Source organism: Kryptolebias marmoratus, linkage group LG8, assembly GCF_001649575.2.
Source record: "Kryptolebias marmoratus isolate JLee-2015 linkage group LG8, ASM164957v2, whole genome shotgun sequence".
NCBI lineage: Eukaryota > Metazoa > Chordata > Actinopteri > Cyprinodontiformes > Rivulidae > Kryptolebias > Kryptolebias marmoratus.
This window is the reverse complement of record NC_051437.1, coordinates 27,339,804-27,358,301: the sequence shown is the minus strand read 5'-3', so window position 1 is coordinate 27,358,301 and position 18,498 is coordinate 27,339,804. Positions and strand designations below refer to the sequence as shown.

Below are 18,498 nucleotides of genomic sequence, written 5' to 3'. Positions count from 1 at the left end.
GTCCTCCCAAAATAAAACATCCATTTTTCCGGTCTCATACTTTGACAGGAATATGAGCTAAACGTGATTTAAATGAGCTTACAGAACATTTAATTGTCACAGTTAAGGAGCTTTGAACTTTAAGTGAACTACGAGGAATAGAACGATTCATGAAATGTCCACCAGATGGCGGCAAAACACCACAAAGCCTAATTAAACAGACGAATAAGAACTGAATAAACTCTTATTTCTACTAATAGTGTCAATCTATTGTTTTCCTGTTTTTGCAGTCTGATTACATCTGAACATTACATATTAAAATATTCATCTCATTCATGAGATGGGTGCTGTGACTATTAGTTTTAGCAACTTTTACAGTTTTAAAAATATTTAACCTTATTTATAGATATTTTTTTCCATAGATATACATTGAGATCTCATCAGTTCCTTGTTCTCATTGAAATTTGCTTCAGCAAACTGGCTGTATATTTGTCTATTTTGCCACTTTTAGTTTTTAGCTATCGTTATTCTACATTTATCTAGCTTTGTGTTAATTTTAGCTTTTAGCCAGTCTTTAACTACATTTTGCTTTTAGCTAGTCCTTCCCAACACTTAGGTTTTAGATAGCATTTTGCTTCTTTTAGCTTCAAGCTACTATTCTGCTACTTTTGGCATTTATCTAGCCTTTTATTACATGTAGCTTTTAGATATTTATTTGCTGCATTTGAGTTGAAATTCAGCCCATTTCATCAAAGTTGTAGAAATATAAATGCTATTTTCATGCAATAAACTTTACATTTCATTGAATCTGCACTAAACTAAAGTTCAGGAATTTATCTCCTTGCCCAGATCTGATTCCTCCCTTTTTCTCTTTAGTTCTCAGTACTCTTCAGTTTAGGTTTTTTATAATGTTTTGTTTGGTTTTCCTGTCAGTAAATCCAGTTTCCTTTAGCTTCTGTCACATAAACCAAGTCTGGTTTCTGCTCATTATTACGTCCATCTTAATTACTTTGAACACAGCTGACTGAATAACAAACAGATATATTATTTAAATTCAAAATCTTTGTTATTGTTGTAACTCAGTTCAGACTCATCAGCTTAAATTTGTGCAGAACTTTTAATAATAATAATAATTCTGATGCAGCTTTTAGGTTTAATATTTAATTTAAATGCTGAACGTTTTGCTGTCCGTCTTAGTCGGGACGCTTTCATAATAAATGTTTGAAAACTTAACTCTTATCTTTAGAGGGATTTTAACTATTTAAAAATTATGATTCTATAATTAGTCTCTCGTGACTTGAGATAAATGGCATTTATTGTAATAAACCGTTTCAAAACTGAACAAAATATTCAAATAAAAGTTTTGTTTTTTATCAGAATAAATCTGTTTGTGTTCGGGATCACTCTCAGCTTCTACCACGTTAAGTTCTCGAAATCTGAAAGAACCGACTGAGTTGGAGACATTGTCGCTCATGCTGATTAGCTCTGGTGGCCATCTTGCATTAGGTTGACTTAAAAAGGTAATCAGTAGATCTACATGATTAATTTCTGAAAGCTTCATAAAAATAATCCATCATTAGATATTTTACTGACATGTCACCCTCGATAAAAGCTTTGCTCCGCACTGTGGTTGTAGAATAAATTAAAACTTAAACATAATTATAATTCTTTCAACACAATAAAAGACACAAAGCAGCAAACGTTGCTACATGTTAGTTTATTTTATCCAGCGCCGCCGATCGTCAGTTACAGAACCTTTCTCACATTTATCGATCAAACCGTAAAACATTTTCCTTCCATTGATAAAAATGTACATCATATATAGCGTTGATATGAAAATACTGACATTCTTCATTACAAATCTATATTGTAGAATTTATCCGGCAAGCAGAAAAATCACTGCCTGATCACATAAAAAAAAAAAAAAAGTGACTCAAAGCAAAATATTTGCCTATTTTGAGGTTGGTAATACAACTTTCTTTCTGCCAGAAATAATAATTCACAGTATGAAAAAAAAAATAGCAGAAGTGTTTCATTTCTTGCACAGATCCTCTGGATACTTTAAACCGAAACGGTAAAATCAGCGACTGAAATGAGCCCCAAATCTACTGTACCTTGAGATTTATGACCAAAAACAATAATTATGAATACACAGAAACATATCCGATATAAAAATAAAGACGCGAGATGTGTACAAAGAAGGAACATACGCAGAAGAAAGATTACAGAATAAATAAAAACGCTGCTGCTGTTACAATCCCAGTGTCCTGTGGTCAAGTTAGAGACAGATAATAAATTAGCAACGATCATTTCAAAAGAATTCAGCTCAGATTGTGATTCGTTTTGTTTAATGTTGGAAAAGAATAAAAAATTTAAAATAAAAATAAGAATGCTGCTAGTGTTTACTACATCACAGGAGGACAAAAGTTTGTTCCAGTCGTGGATTTTCACACATTTATCGGCTCATCAGACGACCCGACAGTAAACAGAGCTACAAATATTCAACAGGAACATGATGGTGATCCTAACAGGTGCTGAAAGTGACCGTGTTGCTTTTATTTTGAAAATTAAAAACCTCACTTTAAAGGAGCAGAAATGAACAAACCAGAATAAACGTGACAGATCCGTTTCATGATCGAGGACTTTTTGAAATGCTTCCAACTGTTTTTAAAACGGCATTTCTGAAAGATTTCGTGCTAAAAACTCTCACGAGTTCAGTGAAAACAGTAAAGTTTGTCATTTTTCTGATTTTCAACAAAGGAATTCAGACGATTTGGGCTCTAAAACGAAACTTTAACAGAAAAAACAAAAACTACCTGAGTGGTAAGAGTCCTGACATGCTGTACTGTACATAAGGCAGAACTGACTCACCTTCAACAAATACAGAGAATTTGTTTGTGCCAAGTGTGCCTGCATGTGTTTGTGTCCCAGTGACTCAGAGTAACCAGGATGTCAGAATACAGACGAGGCATTTTAACCCACCTCTGCGGTTGTGTTTGCCAACACGGCTATTTTTGGGCCATTTACCAACGTCAGGAAACAAATGAATTTAAAGACAACGGAAAATTAAACATTATAAAGGGCTTGTTGTCGAAAAAAAAAAAAAAGAAAGAAAGAAAACTCAGGGCCTGGCTTTGAAATCAGCTGAGAATTTTCAGCTACATTCAGTGATGGTCCGGAGAGAACAAAGAAAATATCACGATCATTTTTGTTGTTATTTGCGAATCACGCAGCAGGGGAAATAACCCAGGTGGTGTCTGACTGGGCTGCGGCTGCTCGAGGCTCACCGGAGACTCAAACTTGAAAATCTGTGTTGCGAAAAAATGCGCAAAATTTGCAACAACCAGCGAGCCGTGTGACTTATGGTCAGGTGCTGTGGTCTTGTCCAGCTCTACCTCCAGGTTTCTGATTTAATCTGCTGGAGAACACCTATGAAGTGAAAATAGGGTTAGGGTTACAGTTTTTAAAGAATAAATAGTCATCGGTGTGGTTTAGGATGATAACTGGCTTCAAGGTGTTAAAAAGTTACCGTGTCCAAACCTCGATGTGTTTCTGTCATACAATTCCTAAGGTTCAAGTGCCATAAAACAAGATAACAGCGACAGGAATATTTTTTAAATTTCTCCCCTTGGTGTTGCTGCGAGCCGTCATTTAGCTGTATCCTCTGCACCTTTCTGCTCGTTAAATTCTCCTTTGGTTGTAAAATTTATCCGGCGGACAACGCAGTCTACCCCACCTGTGTGAAGCTGTTTTGAAACAAACATTTGCATCAAGCTACAGGTGTTAGCATGTTAGCAGATAAAATACACGGCGGACTGCAGCCTCTCTAATAACTCTGCAGAGAACGGGCCCAGTTACTGAAGAATTAGAAAGAAATTGATCTGGAGCTGGATCTCAGTTTCTGTGGCGCTGATAAAGGAAACCAGCAGGTTTCTTCCTTCTTATTTTTCTTAAATGGAAACACCTGATTTCTAAAAAAGGTATACAAAATAACAGTCGGGGAAACTTCAGCTCCCTCCAGTGTCATTAAACAAGCTACTCACAGTGAATTACGTCCATAATGTCCTCTAGAATAAAAAACTCTGTTCGGAAACAGACTCTCAGGTGTTAAACTGAAAAAATAATCTAAAAATTAGTCTTGGTCTTAAATATTGTAAATAAAAATGTTATTAATAAAAAAAAAAGCTGATCACATATTGGTTTAAAATCTGTCCTGAGTGCAGAAAAAGAGCTGACTGTCAAGTTTCCTTATTTATATCCGTGCTTTTAAATTAAATTAGCTGTTAATAAATATATTAGGTCGTATGGTTGGTGTGACAGGAGAGGAGGCGGAGATGGAGGCAGATTAAACAACGAAGAAGAAAATATTATTTAAGTAAGATGAGCAAAATTCAATATTATTTAGACCGCAGTAGTAATAGTATTTGCATTTATGTTTTTCGATAGAAGCAAATGTTTTTAAATTTTTGATTTTTGCACACGGTGAGCAGTTTTCTGTCAGAGGAGAGCCTCGGTGAAGGAGTCGGAAGACGGCTTTGAGACGCCCACAGAGAAAAAGAGAACCCCTGAGAACGTCACGAGACATTCTGGAGACTCTCTCAAACGCCATTCGCCAACAGCTGCAGCCCAGTGAGATACCACCCCGAGGAGGAAAGCGATATGAAGGAAATTTGACATTAATATTGAGTCAAAGACGCCCCCCCTACCAGGTGTGAATTACTGTCTGGAAATGTTCACATCTTTCAGTTGGTCTGACATTTAAAAAACACGAAAAACAAGTAAAAATTTCTCGCTAACCATGAAAAGGAAAACATTGGTGATATAAAAACAAACTTATTCAGTCAGTGATGAGCACAGCAAGATAAAATATAAGGAAAATGAGTAATAGAAGTGGTTAAAAACATTTTATCCAGCGCTTATTTTTGAAGTGGCTTCGGCTTAATTAAAAACAAGATCATGTTTTGCAGATTTCAGTATTTGGTCGACTGCTTTGGCATTACCCTGTAGACAGTATTATTTGCTACTCAAATAAAGGAAAAATAAGGAGGTAATTGGGGGGCGGAGGTGATGAATAATTGAGCCAAAGTGTTTGTTATGAGATGGACCTCTTCACAGAACTTTAAAAACACAGATTGGGATGTGCGGTCTCTGCTAAGAAATGATTCTGTTGGTTTGGGTCTGAACGGGTCCAGTAGACGGCCGCCAGCTTAGACTTGATGTGTTTGTTCCTGGATGTTCGTGTGCCTGCAGAGCGTGGAGGACCGCCACTATGGCACACCAGAGCGATAATTGGCAGGTGTGGAGAAACAAAGAACGTAGTGTTGTCAATGTTAGGATGTATGAACATTTCAGCATCAGTGTAATGCTGAGATTTAACAAACACACAGAAGTTTGTGCTTCTCAGGTAGTCACAGTCTGATTAGACTGAATGTGTTCGATATGCTGGTCCGGGACTCTCCCGCCACCTCCGGAAGCGTGGAAGTGTCTGAGTACGTCTCTTTGTTTTCCAGTGATTAGTGTGTAAAGTCTACAGCGTGATAACCGTGCCTTCCTCCTCCAGGCTCCGCCTCTCCTTCGCTCTGTCTGGTGACGGCGTGGCCGAATCGGCATTAGTGTTATTTAATGATCCGCTGCTGCCAGGCAGGGTCCCGTTGGTGTGAATGCTATAGGTGGAGCTAGGGTTGGTGCGGAGGTTGAGGTGGGGTTCGTAGCGAGGCACTGAGGCTATGCTGTAGCTGGAGGGGGCGTGTCCGATAGCCTCGGCTTCGCCTCCTGCCTCGATCACCAGGTCCTCTTCTTCTTCGTCGCTGTCCAGCTCCCCGACGGGGAAGTTCTGGATGATGTGCGATGCTGCAGAGGCCGAGGCACCGTGTGATGAGTAACCGTAGAAGCTGGCGCCACTGTCCGACGAGCGTCCCGAACTGCCAGACGTCGTGCCGCCTCCTACTCCTCCGCCGCCGCGCACAACGTTATTCCGCTGGTTGGCGGGCTTCACGGTGATGATGAGATTGTGGCTGTTGGCGATCATCATGTCCGTCACTTGGTCCAGGGACTTACCAGCCACCTCGATACCGTTCACCTCCAGCACCTCGTCATTAACCGCCAGCAGGCCCGTGCTCTCAGCCAAACCACCAGGCACCAAACGTGAGATGAAGATCCCCGGGACCTTCTCCAGGCCCTGCGGGGTGACCCGTACGCTCGAGCCGTCACGGATGTAAAAGCCCAAAGGCTTTTCTTGGCCGTGCTTGTACAGGCGGACGCGTCTGTGCGTCTCTGGAAGGATGTCCACGTCGATGATGGAGGAAACGGGGCGGAAGTCTTTCGGGAGGCTGATGATCACTGGAGGCTTTTTCTTGTTGGTGTCAGGCCGGAGAAGAACCGCTGAAAGGACCGTGTTCTTCTTCCTGGTCATCGAGTCGGTTCCAAACATTGTGTAGTCAGCTTCCTCTGCAAAATACAAGAGAGAGGAAGTATTAAAAAAGAGAAGTAGGGAAGAGGAAGACATGAAGACAGAAATGGGAAAGTTTCAGATTTAAAAAAAGGGGAAGAGAGAGAGAAAGGTAACAAAAGCTGGTTAATTTTCCATTAATACCTTGAGCTACTTGCAATCAAATTCTTATTCATGGTGACATTCGGTTGCATCACTTAGTTTAGAAGCATGAATAATGCCTTCAGCTGAGGCGGCGCTGCAGGGTGTCTGTGCTGAACACACTCGAGATGTTGATCCTCACAGTTATCCTCAGGTAACGCAAAACGTTCCACCGGCCAAACACCGACACTTTCATCCAGCTTTTCAAACATGCTCCAAATAAAAAGGACTCCATGTTCTGAACGGCGCCTCGCAGGTGCAGACGCTGAGCCAGCATGCTTTAATATTTAATAAACAGTTAGCTGGTGTCACAGATTGTCTGCATGAATTTTCTATTCTTGGTCGTGGAGAAAAATCAATAATATTCTTTCAAAAAGAAACAAAAACTGTTCTGTATCTATTTGAAAATAAATAAATAAATTTATGGATGGCTGCAGGGAGCGTCCAATGATCCAAATATCAGCAAATCAAAAAGTTCTGACTTTTTTTGTTGTTACCACAAAATGAAACATTTTTATTGACTGTATTTAAGGCTGTACATTAGTATGAAGAAACATGACAGCTAGAAATCAATTAATGACACATGAAGCTAAATGTAAGGATTTTATGAGGCAAACAGAAACTAAACTAACATCAATAAAAGAACAAGTTGGCAGCGTAGAAAACATCCCTCCTGTCAGTTTTGATTGTGACGCAACAACCAGGAAATAATCGTCACAACTTTTCAGAAACGCTGCAACGACTCGTGCTTCTTTTTTTTTGACAAACAAAAAGTTTCTGTTTTGTTTCAAACGAGCAAACTGGATGCGTAAAAATAGCAGGCTGTGGTTTTGCAGTTGTTACGTTTCAGGAAAACTTTATGGAGGCTTCCTGGAAACTTCTTTTTGTCTGCAGAAACTTCATGTTGTAACACTTTGGCAAAGATTTAACGAGAAAATATGATAAATAATGAACTTCAGAGAGGCTGGTGACCTGTAGTTTTCCAATGTTTTGTGTTTTTTTGCCAAAAGAAGCTGTTTTTTCATATCTGTAACTTCATAGTTAGTCATAAAGATTTAAACTTTTTTGTTGTCTTTGACTTAAATTAAAAAAAAGAACATTTTAGATCATAGACATGCTTTTAAAAGCGGTACTGTCAAAGACTAACTCGAGGGGAAAAACTGAACCTTGGATTTCTAATAGCTAACCAGAATATAACAGGCAGGTAAACATTAACGTTTCTGTGAGACTGTTATTTTTAGTTTGGTTCTGTGAAAAATACGTCACTGTATTCACCTTTTACTTCCCCCCCCCCCCNCATTTATAACCCTCTGGTAAATCTGTTTGTAGATGAAAGTGGTCTCTACTTTCAATCCTACTTCAGATATTTGCTCCCTGGCCGTTGGCTTCACTCTGTCCGTGTGTCCGTAAGTAATCTGGGAAAAGTATCCGCTCAGGCGGCTGATAAAAATTCTGGCTCTCAGGTTCTGACAGGTAAGTGCTGCGCCGCGCCACTCCCCTCTTCATCCCAAAACCGAAACAAAGGATCGATTGTCCCGAGAAAGAGCAGGGGTTTCGCATTTCAGTTCCCATGAGGCGCAGGTTTGGTGTATCGACGCTTATTATATCCGTGCCAGGCTGAAACACACGAGCAAACTCCGCACAGTGAAGGCATGAAGCAACAACGGCCTCACTAAAGACCAAAAACGTTTTTGTTTTTTTTTGTGCATGCTGCAGGAAAGAAAAACATTACTTTTGCACAAAAAGGGCTTGCAGGTGGATGCTCCACATCTCATTTTAACCTTTGACTCTGCTTTTTATTTGCAGCATATCAAAGGTCCGAACCTGCCTGCAGAGGTTTGGTTGGTCTCCCAGGGCCATTTAATAATGCCCCCCCCCTGCACAAAGCAGAATAATAGGAACATATGGCTGGTTCTGCAAGCATCCACTCATTTATTAACATTCCTGCACACACATCCAAAAAGTTGACCTCCACTTTTTAATGATGCCTTTGCCCCGATGAACATCAGCACTAAAAACAAAACAAACTACAGTTAGTTATTTTATTATATTAGTTTATTATTAGAGCACACAAGCTGAGCTGAAAGTCTAATTGGCTGCTGGGTCTAAAGGGAAGTTACCAAAAGTTTTAAGCAAAGAAAGTATGTTTTTGGCATGACTCTCAGCTACTACCACACCAACTCTTAGCTCAATATCTGTAAATCTGACTAAGCTGTTGGTTAATATCACTTTACTGCAGTGGTCCTCTTACACTGAGGAGACTCAAACAGTTAATCAGTTGTAGATGTTCATCCAGGGATTACTTTCCGAGGAGTTTCATTAAAATCTGTCCACTGGTTTATTATCATCGATAATTCAGCCGATAACAAAATCCATTCTTCCTGTTTTTGTTAGTTGCACACATGATCTAAAAAATAAAAAGGTTAGATAAAAAGATTATTTTGGACCAAATGTTTGTGGTTATTGTAAACGAGCTACAGCAACATTTTCTGCCCAATACGGAAAGCAAAAACCCAATAATACACGTACTTGTTTTATTTTGGAAGAAATATTAAAAATTATTACTTTTTTGCTAAGACAAAGGAAAAAATGTATTAAAACAAAAGTTGTTAAAAATTAACGATAGTAAAAAGTCAGCAGTGTTGTTTGTTTTCCAGCCATAGTCTACTGAAATCTGCTACAAAATGCTTTTTTTTTTTTAATTATTATTTTGAGAATTGCATGGATAAACTGAATCCAGGTATTGCACATCTTAGCTGTGTGTAAGTTTAAAAAAAATTTCAATGAGTCATTTAAAAGTAAAACTGAATTTAACATTGTGCTGTTTCAGACAAGCAAAAGAGTCACAATCAATTAAAACACCAACATAACATTACAGTTATTACTAACGAGATCAAAACTTCTGTTCTTTAATTTAAAGAAACCCTTATCTTCAACAGACAATGCACTGAGTGTACCAAAAGAACAAAGACTTCTCAGCACAAGGTCTTGGAAAACCTGCCTACAGGAGGTTTTTCTGCAGTGATTACAGCCTCTAAATACAAACATGTTATTCTGAGTGGCTTTGCAGAGGCAGAACATGCATAACGCTGCCTTTAGTCACCTAACGCTCACCATTTCAAAGCCATTTCGGTTTTAAATAGGTGGCATTTGGAGGTCTTAGTACTTTCTGAGGTGGTGCTAATTATAACATATAATTTTACAAGGTTTTTATTTCATTTATTAACAGCCGTTGGCTAGTTTGCAACCAGAACAGGTTTAAAAGAAACGTCTGCCAGTGTGTCATACTGATGTTAATATCGTACAATTCTAACAAAAGCTGGTTACCATTATGAAAGGAAACCGATGTTAGAAATTAAAAATGTCTAATCATGCTCCAACATGACCCAGACACACTTAAAAAGCTGGGATGTGGGTCTGCAGTGGTATAACTACAGATGGTGAAACAAAGAACAGTAAGTACTTCAGCTAATCTGTTCTTATCACGTTGTTTCATAAAGGCTGTATTATGTCTATAAAATTAGTAAAACAACAGATTAATACTTTATCCAAGTTGGTATTTCAAAGAGAAGCACATAAAACTGAACGTTTATATAAATTAATTACAACTTAGTTGCCTTTTCTTTCATAAAAGATGTTGCAGCACATCACAAGTTTATTAAAAAGAAGCAATGAAGTCGTTTCCTTCATATGTTGGGAACTAAAACAAAGTTTTTCACACTTCTATGTTATTTTATTCACTAAAGAAACTTAAGCAGAAAAAAACAACCTATTTTCACAGGACTTCCTTAATCTGACTGCTAGGAAAGTTGTGGAAACGTCAGCAAAGTTTCATGGGGTGTGTGATATTTTGGTTTGAAATGCTGCTTTGTTGTTTTGCTTTTAATCTCTGGAATGCGCCCCCAGATTTAACTAAAAGGCAAAACGAAATTTATCACCAACCCAGGGTTATCTTAGAAAATAGCTCAGTTGGTTTTCTTTGTCACTGTACGGCTCAGACAAATAACCTTCAGATAGACCAGAATTCACACCATTGCCACGGCTCTGCACAGGTTAGGCATTCCAGCTATGCAGCGGCTGCTTTGATTTCCCACACTTAGTGAGGAAGCAAAGCAGCGGAGGAGAAAATGACGACCCAGCGAGGAACAGACATGAACGCACAAACGGAGCAAACCATTCATCCATCCTGATGCTTAAACGAGGACAACTTTGACTACAAGGAGGAAACTACTTGTGTAAAATGGTGCCTGGATACGCTCTGGATGCACCTGACTCCAGACAAAGAGAAACTGTTATTTGGTGGAATTAGCAGGATGCAATCATCATATCTGACACAAAATACTCTCAATGGCAGCAGGAAATACAAATCTAACCCCCAAAACCTTAGACAAATGTATGTCTCCAGAAGGGGGGGGGGGGTAACACACTCTCTTCTCCAGCGATGCATTCATGCACGCCCTCGCTCCAGTACTCTCATTATATCCACTTCTTGAGTATCCACTTCACTGCTGGTCTTCACTTCATCACAGTAATGACGAAACGAGATAATGAGACGCTTTCCCTGCAGCGTAATAATCTCTAACGACATTACTCCATTATTTCCCGGTACCTGATATTTCCGGAAAACTGACACTACGTGGAGGTTTTATCACGACCAGGAAGTTGTAACGTGAGGATGCTGTTATCATTACTACTTCACTGGAGCAAATATGGCTGCTTTTTTCCCCATCACTGAGGGCATAAATAAATCTGCACGCACAGAAAAACTACTAATTTATGAAATAAAATAAAGCAAATCAGCAATAAAATGATCTTTCACTATGTTGCAGGGCCTTATGAAATCTGTTTTTGTTTTTCTAGTTTCTACATTTTCACGTAAAAAGATGTCTTATTACGTAGTAGAATATTAAATAGATAAATATTCCAAAATTCTATAAATATTGGCAGATTTTTGACAAAAATACACCAAAAAGTGTTTCGGAAATCTCCTAAATTAACCAACCCTCAACTAGATTCTGCCACTGCAAAACGCCCTTACTAAAATCCAACTAGAAAGTACAAAAATAATAAACTTGTGACAACTTCTGACTGTGCTGTGCCTGCTAAAAGCAAAAAGCAGCTTCCCTAATATTAAAGAGCAGTTGCTTTCCATAAAATGAGTTTTTAAACTCAGGGATCGGAGGAAGAAAAACAACAAGGATAAGACGGGCAGCTGAAGGCTGCGGTGTTCTGGAAACAGTCAGGTTTGTTGATGACAAGCGTGGATTTTCACCACACGAGCCGGTGCCATGACGTTCCTAACACCAAGTGATACGAGAGCAAGGGGGGGTGGGGGAGTGTGTGAAGGGAAACAGAGGTGGGGAACAACAAAAGGCAAAAAAGGAAAAAATGCAACAAATAAACACAAACGGGAAGAGAAGAAAGAGAGGAGGAGGTGATAAAAAATATACTTTCAAAAGGAGGTAAACTCCTGAACAGTTACTATTCGTGGTGTGGCGAGCATACCTCTCTGGCACGGCCCTGATAAAAGTATCTTAATGCAGCTGATAAGAAAAGGAGCAAGAAATGGAAGACGGAGGTCAAACGGAGAGTGCTAAAAGGAGGAGACGGAATAGGGCCGGCGGTGATCTGCACTAAAACCCAAGTCCAGTTCACTGATATGAGTAAAGAGTTCGGGAAGGAGGTTGCACAGACTTGCAGAGAAGTGAGGCAAGACTCAGCAGAAGAAGCTGGAATGTGCAACTGAGCTGACAGTTTGAGGAATTAGTCACCAGATCTATTATTTAAAAGACTCTTTGTCATTAAGAGTCATTATTCTGCTCAAGGCTTCCTCATATGATCTCAGACATGAATTTTCAATTATACTCATCAGATTGGTCTTATTACCTTCTTTCACCAGAAGATATTCATCAAGAAATACATAAAATCTTATACTGTAGAGAATTCAGTTGCATAGATAACTTTATAATAACAGAATTAATGAATTTATTCACAGTTTTAAAGTCTCGTGTACAGCACTGTAAAGGTGTGGGTGTTTCCATCTTGTCACTGCAGTATGAAGCAGTTCCATCAATTTATTTTGTGCTGACACATCGTTCCTTCCTGCAATCCCTCCTGTCCCTCCTCCCCATTTATTCCTTTAGCTCAACCTGTCTCTCTGCATAAATACAGTTTGGTCTTTACTTCTTCTTGCTTTCCATTCATGGCAGCTGTCTGTTTGTCCACTTATTGCTGTTTTTTTAAAGCTACTGCAGCTACAAAACAAAAAACACGGAATGCCATGTTTGATTGAATCCAAACTGAAGTAAAACCTGGTGTGCAAACACAGGTTTGTCAAGGACAGCGAGCAGCTGAGCAGGACTGAGACCTGGAAGACGAGCATGACAACAACTGGTGCTCTGACTTCGGCTGATGCTGGATTCATTTGTATAACATACAATCACCAATTAAAGCTTCGTAATTGTGACTACCATGTAAAATCTTAAAGACACTAAAGTGAAACACTGAAAACTGCAATTAAATCAGACTACTGTGACAAACATCTAATTGCCAAAATCATTTTTAGCAGACTTTCCTGTAACCACAGCAATCGAAGATTAAGATTAGGCATTATTATTATTTCAAAAACCACTTCTAATGCATTTTAATCAAGGAAAAAAAAGAAAAACTTTTGCTTTGATCAGCCATGAATCTCTGTTTTTGCAACAAATGATCTCCCAGCTCTATCAGCTGTTGGTAAATTGCTTAATTAGCTTATTAGTGATCGTAATGAATTTTAACCTGCGGTAGCTCTGAGCTCACAAGTCTCTGCTGTTATTGTTTTGTTGGACATAACGTGAAATGTCTGAGAGCCACTGCTCTAAAGATCTTGTTGGCAATTATTGTAGATGACTATAGTCATGTTCAATTCTCTGAAAACTATAATCTTATCAGAGCCTGAAAAATTACAAAGTTCTCATCTGAGTTTGATAGCGATAGCAAAAAGTGTTTTGCACAGCTTTCTGAAAAAGTGTTTTCTAAAAATAGCTCCAAGTTACACTCCTATTGTTATTTTCTCCTCAGACACGTCATGGTCGTGACAGGTACCTTCGTTATGTTTTGATGTGTAAATTTAGCTTTGCCGCCCATCGTGAAACAGTTTTTAAACCTCACAAATGTAAAAATCCGCACGCTGAACGGACACACAGAGGACTCGATGCAAACTCTTTGTTTTAGACAGGACAATAAACACCTCAGGTTCTCAGTTTTAATGCCCATGTTTCAGGCCACAACAAACTCATTTACAAGTGCCTCAGTGTAAACACATCAGGAAAGCGAACTCTCACTGGCTACTGTAGCCCGTAAACATGACATTGAAGCTACGGCGTCAAATAAGGAAGTCCAATAAAACTCAAAGGCATTCAGTCGAAGCACAAGAATCTGCACTCCGACTTAATGCTAAGAAATTAAAGGAGAATGCAATACTTTTTTGTTATTAGATGAATCAATTTTAATTTTTAGACTACTGAAGGCACCTAAAGGATGAGCTAATTCAGCTCAAACGGTGAGAGTAAGGCAACAGAGTTTGGAAGCTGCATGTCAAAGCCTGCTGTCTACAGAACGCAGTCAAGATAAATACGCAGGAATGATGCACTGAAAGGAATTTATAGATAAGCTTATCAGTTATTGTGCTTTACATCAATATCAGTACATCAGCAAACCCACGGGGCAGAAGAAATGTATTTTAATTAAAACTCAGAGAGATAAATCTACCAGCTCGCCAGCCAAAATACACTATATTGCCAAAAGCTCTTCTGGGAAGGTTTTCCACAGGTTTAGGAGCATTTATTGGAGTTTTGGACCATCAGACAACATCAGACACTGATGTTGGACAGAAGGCATGACTCAGTCTCTGCTCTAATTCAACCCAAAGGTGTTTTATCGGGTTGAGGTCAGGTCAAGTTCTTCCACATCCATGTCTTTATGGACCTTGCTTTGTACCCTGGTGTGCAGACATGTTGGAACAAGAAGGGGCCACCCCCAAACTGTTTCCACAAATTTGGGGGCATGAAATTGTCCAAAATGTCTCTGTATGCTTCCTTTCACTGGAACTAAGCTGAGCCCAACTTCTGAAAAACAAGCCCACACCATAATCCTCCCTCCACCAAACTTTACACTTGGCACAATGAAGTCAGACAAGAACCGTTCTCCTGGCAACAACCAAACCCAGACCCATCCATCGAAAAAAACTCTGGCCGCTTATTGGTTTTTATATCTTAAGTCTTACAACTGGAAAAAAAAAAACAACTGAGGATACAGTTTTATCTCGGCTCAAAATTACCTTATACCCTGCCGTGTATCTGACTGTATCAGTTTATCAGATGTCAATTATGGCATCTTAGTCAAAGCAGACAAAGTCCAACAGCGTCACTCATTCACCTGACACAAACAGCGTTCATTCCTTCTTGTTCACAGACTCTACACAACGTACAACTCCCTCACTACCTTTCCCTATCTTTATCACCTTTTGTTTTTCAGTTGATTCAATTCAATTTATTTATATAGGGCTAACTAAGGAAGCCAGCAGATTTATGCCTTAAGAACTATAGTGGTCACCTTTCCTTTTGCTGTTTAAATCCATGTTCATCTTTACCTTTCTCTTTCTTCCTCCTTGTTTTTCTACATCAGGCTCTTAAGCAGAGTGTTAACTCGTACTGCATCTCCTCCACCCCTGCCTCCATTTTCATGCAAAGTCTCATTAAGTCAGGTATCAAAGGGTAGAGAATAAGGTTTCGCCTTGTTTTTCAACTTTAAAGCTTTCTCTACTGATCTCTCTTTTTTTTTCTTCTGTCCATTTATACTCCTTGTTGACTGAGCCGTGCTCTCAAGCTCATGGTCCAGTCTGGCCCGCTGTCCTGTCTAATCTATCCAGTGGACGTGATCAGACACTGGCCACATACCACCCAAAACGCCCGCCCCCCTCCTCCTCCATCTTTCCCCCACTCTTCGTTTCTTTCTCTCTCTCTCCCGCCCTCCCCATCTTGGGCCTCACTCTGCATTCCTCCCTCACTAATACGATTCCCATTATCGCACTCCGTCCCTCACCTCGTGTTGCATTCCTATTACACTTAAACTACTCCCTCTCATCTCCCAACATCACTAATTGCGTGCCCTGCCAAAACAATGCCTTATACATTACTCCTACTTTAATACTGTTTACTCTGTCTCCCTTTCATCTTCCGATTTCTCTTATTAGGCCCAAGATATGCACCTCCTCCACACATTCCTCCTCAAGTTCTCCAAATCCATTGTTCCCTCACTCAGCATCCTCGGGAATAATTAAGAAAAACTTTAGATCCAAAGCGGCAGTGTCTGGTTTCCAGCGCCTTGGCCGACTCGGCTCCTATGAGAACCGGCATCGTTTACACCTGCCACTAGCATCTCTCTTTTCTTTTTTAATCCTTTCATCTCAATCCCAAGAGTTTTCCTTTTACATGCGAGAGCGTCCTCGTTCAGTCTGAAATGTCTCTTTCATTTATTTTATCTACTTCTCCAACTGTGACATGTCCTTTGTGTGACACGGCTGCTTGTGTACCTGCACGCAGTGCGGGTAACTGATAGCTGATCGCAAAACATTTCCGCGTTTGCATCTTACCACCAGAGGTGTCAGAGGTGACTAGTTGCAGTCAAATCACCTAAAATGAATTCATAACAACAGATCTGAACAGCCTCTTTGTCATTTGGCACACCTACATCGTCATTCCCTTTAACAGATTCAGTACATTTTTTGGTCTGTGTACAGAAACCACATTGTACATATTTCCTTCTCTGACTCATGTACTGGTTACTAATTGCTAAGGCATTCTCTCCTGTCCCTCTTCATACCTTTGCCCTCGATTTTAATGATTAAGACTCATGATCTATCCAAGGCTGAAACTGCGTGGGCACTGCTTGATGTCACCGAACAAACACACGCCTTGAAAACGATTGCTTGAATAACTGCAACCGTGAGATAGATGACGGACAACCTGTTCTCTATAATAACTAAAGTCATGTGTACACAACTAAATGACTGATACAGGCAAACAGGGTGTCGAACCCTCTTCTAATTAACCTTATCTCTGTTCAACAACTATGGGTGCGTCTGTGTCACGTTCCCCTTCAACTAGTTCAGCCTGAATCAGAAAACGGTTCAACCAGGATGCTGTAATTTTTTGAGCAGAGCTGAAATATTTTGGGCTTTAATGTCAACATCCAACTTTAAAGCCAACGTTGGATTATTTCTGAACATCTTTTAAGACTGCACCTGCCTTCTGAAGATCATTATGTATTTGGTTTCTATTTATAACACACTGTCCTACATTGTCATATTGCTGGGCTTCTTGTAATCCCAAAGCAGAAGAACAAAAACATGAAATGATCCGTAGTGTAACCATGAGGTAGCAACAAGCATGTATCTAAAATAGCACTCACTCACATGAGAACAAAACAATATTTCACGATAAAATACCCTTAACCTTACTTGGTGAGCCGCTTTGCTGAATGATGACCACGATGTTCTAACAACACAAGAATTACCTGCTTTCAATTACCAGTGAATCATGTGTTGCATAAACTGTCATTCAGATTTCATTAATTGTGTAAATGCCGAGTCACTGTTCGTACTATTGTTTTCCTTTTTTTCCCCCTGGATATTTGTGTGCTATTTTAGATATTCATATATCAAAATGTTCAGCTCATTTAGGAGATGGGTGCTGTGACTTTTGCTTTCTGTAACTTTTATACGTTACATAAATATTTTACTTTATTTACAAATGTTTTCCTCCAGCTTAACAACTAGCTTTAACAACTCAGTTTTAGTCTTCTTCAACACAGTCATCCAGCATTCACACTACATTTTTGCAGAAAAATGCAATTTTTTCTTGTTTTGATTCAAATGGTTCAAGCTATTTCTCTAAATCATACCACTTTTAATTTGACTGCAACATAGCACTAATAAACATATCCTAACAAGGCGGAAAAAAGCAATTACATTGAGAAATAGTATCTAAAGGCTCCCATCTTCTTTAGAAAGAACTTCAATACTGATAATCCCTTCACAGATGTCTCTATTCAGAGGTGCCATGATAACTAGTAAACAGTATTTACATCACTGGCCACTTCGTGGTCATCAACACACTGTAAGCTGTAGTGATTATCCATTAAAGCTGAATTGTGTTAGTGTCTTTTCAAGAAACTTTAAAAAGGGATCGCATAATGTGCAGCAGGAAAAATAAAACTCACAGACACAATCACTATGCTTTCAAGTGAGTGAATAGAGTAAGTTGTTTTAGTAAAACTAGATCACAACAGCGCAAAAACGCAAAAACGTGCACTCACAGCCGCACGACCGTTCATCTATCGAAGCATCTGTGCAGCAACGAACGGTCCACACCCACATAGCACCGAAGTCGCCTACAGTCAACTTTCCAGCAATGCCAAATATAATCCTCAGACATGAACTGATCTGTGCCGAGACTAAAGACACACAAATAATAAGACTGCCTGCTTGAAACTTATTAACGACCCCTGTGACTAGAGACTGGGGCTAACAAAAGCAACACAAACACATTTCCAAGACATCCGTGTAAAAATATTTCACTCTTCCACGAAGGTAGAGTTGGAACAAATTTTGGCCCTTATTGTGACTTTGTCAGAAGTCACGCTGCATATAAGAATCAACAAACTCTTCACATCTGACCACAAAACATGTACGCAAATTTATACGAAACTTCTGAGTTTCTCCAAACACAACATCCCAGTACATTTCAAACCCAACAAGACTCTCAGACAGAGGCTGATCCACCCTAAGGACAAAACACCCAAACCCAAACTGAGCGGAGTTGTGTATGCAGTTCAGTGCAGCGAAGAATGTTCAGACCTTTATATTGGAGAGACCAAACAACCTCTCC

General features: G+C 39.4%; 1 protein-coding gene across 1 annotated transcript in view; it reads right to left on the bottom strand.

The window, feature by feature from the left end:
• Positions 1-1,677: 1,677 nt before the first annotated feature.
• Positions 1,678-18,498, bottom strand: part of pard6b (par-6 partitioning defective 6 homolog beta (C. elegans)) — a 20,894-nt gene continuing 4,073 nt past the window's right edge. Inside the window, exon 3 of the mRNA XM_017433455.3 lies at positions 1,678-6,426. Within this exon, the coding sequence (XP_017288944.1) occupies positions 5,507-6,426 (920 nt within the window). The 3' untranslated portion in view covers positions 1,678-5,506. The remainder of the gene's footprint in view (positions 6,427-18,498) is intronic.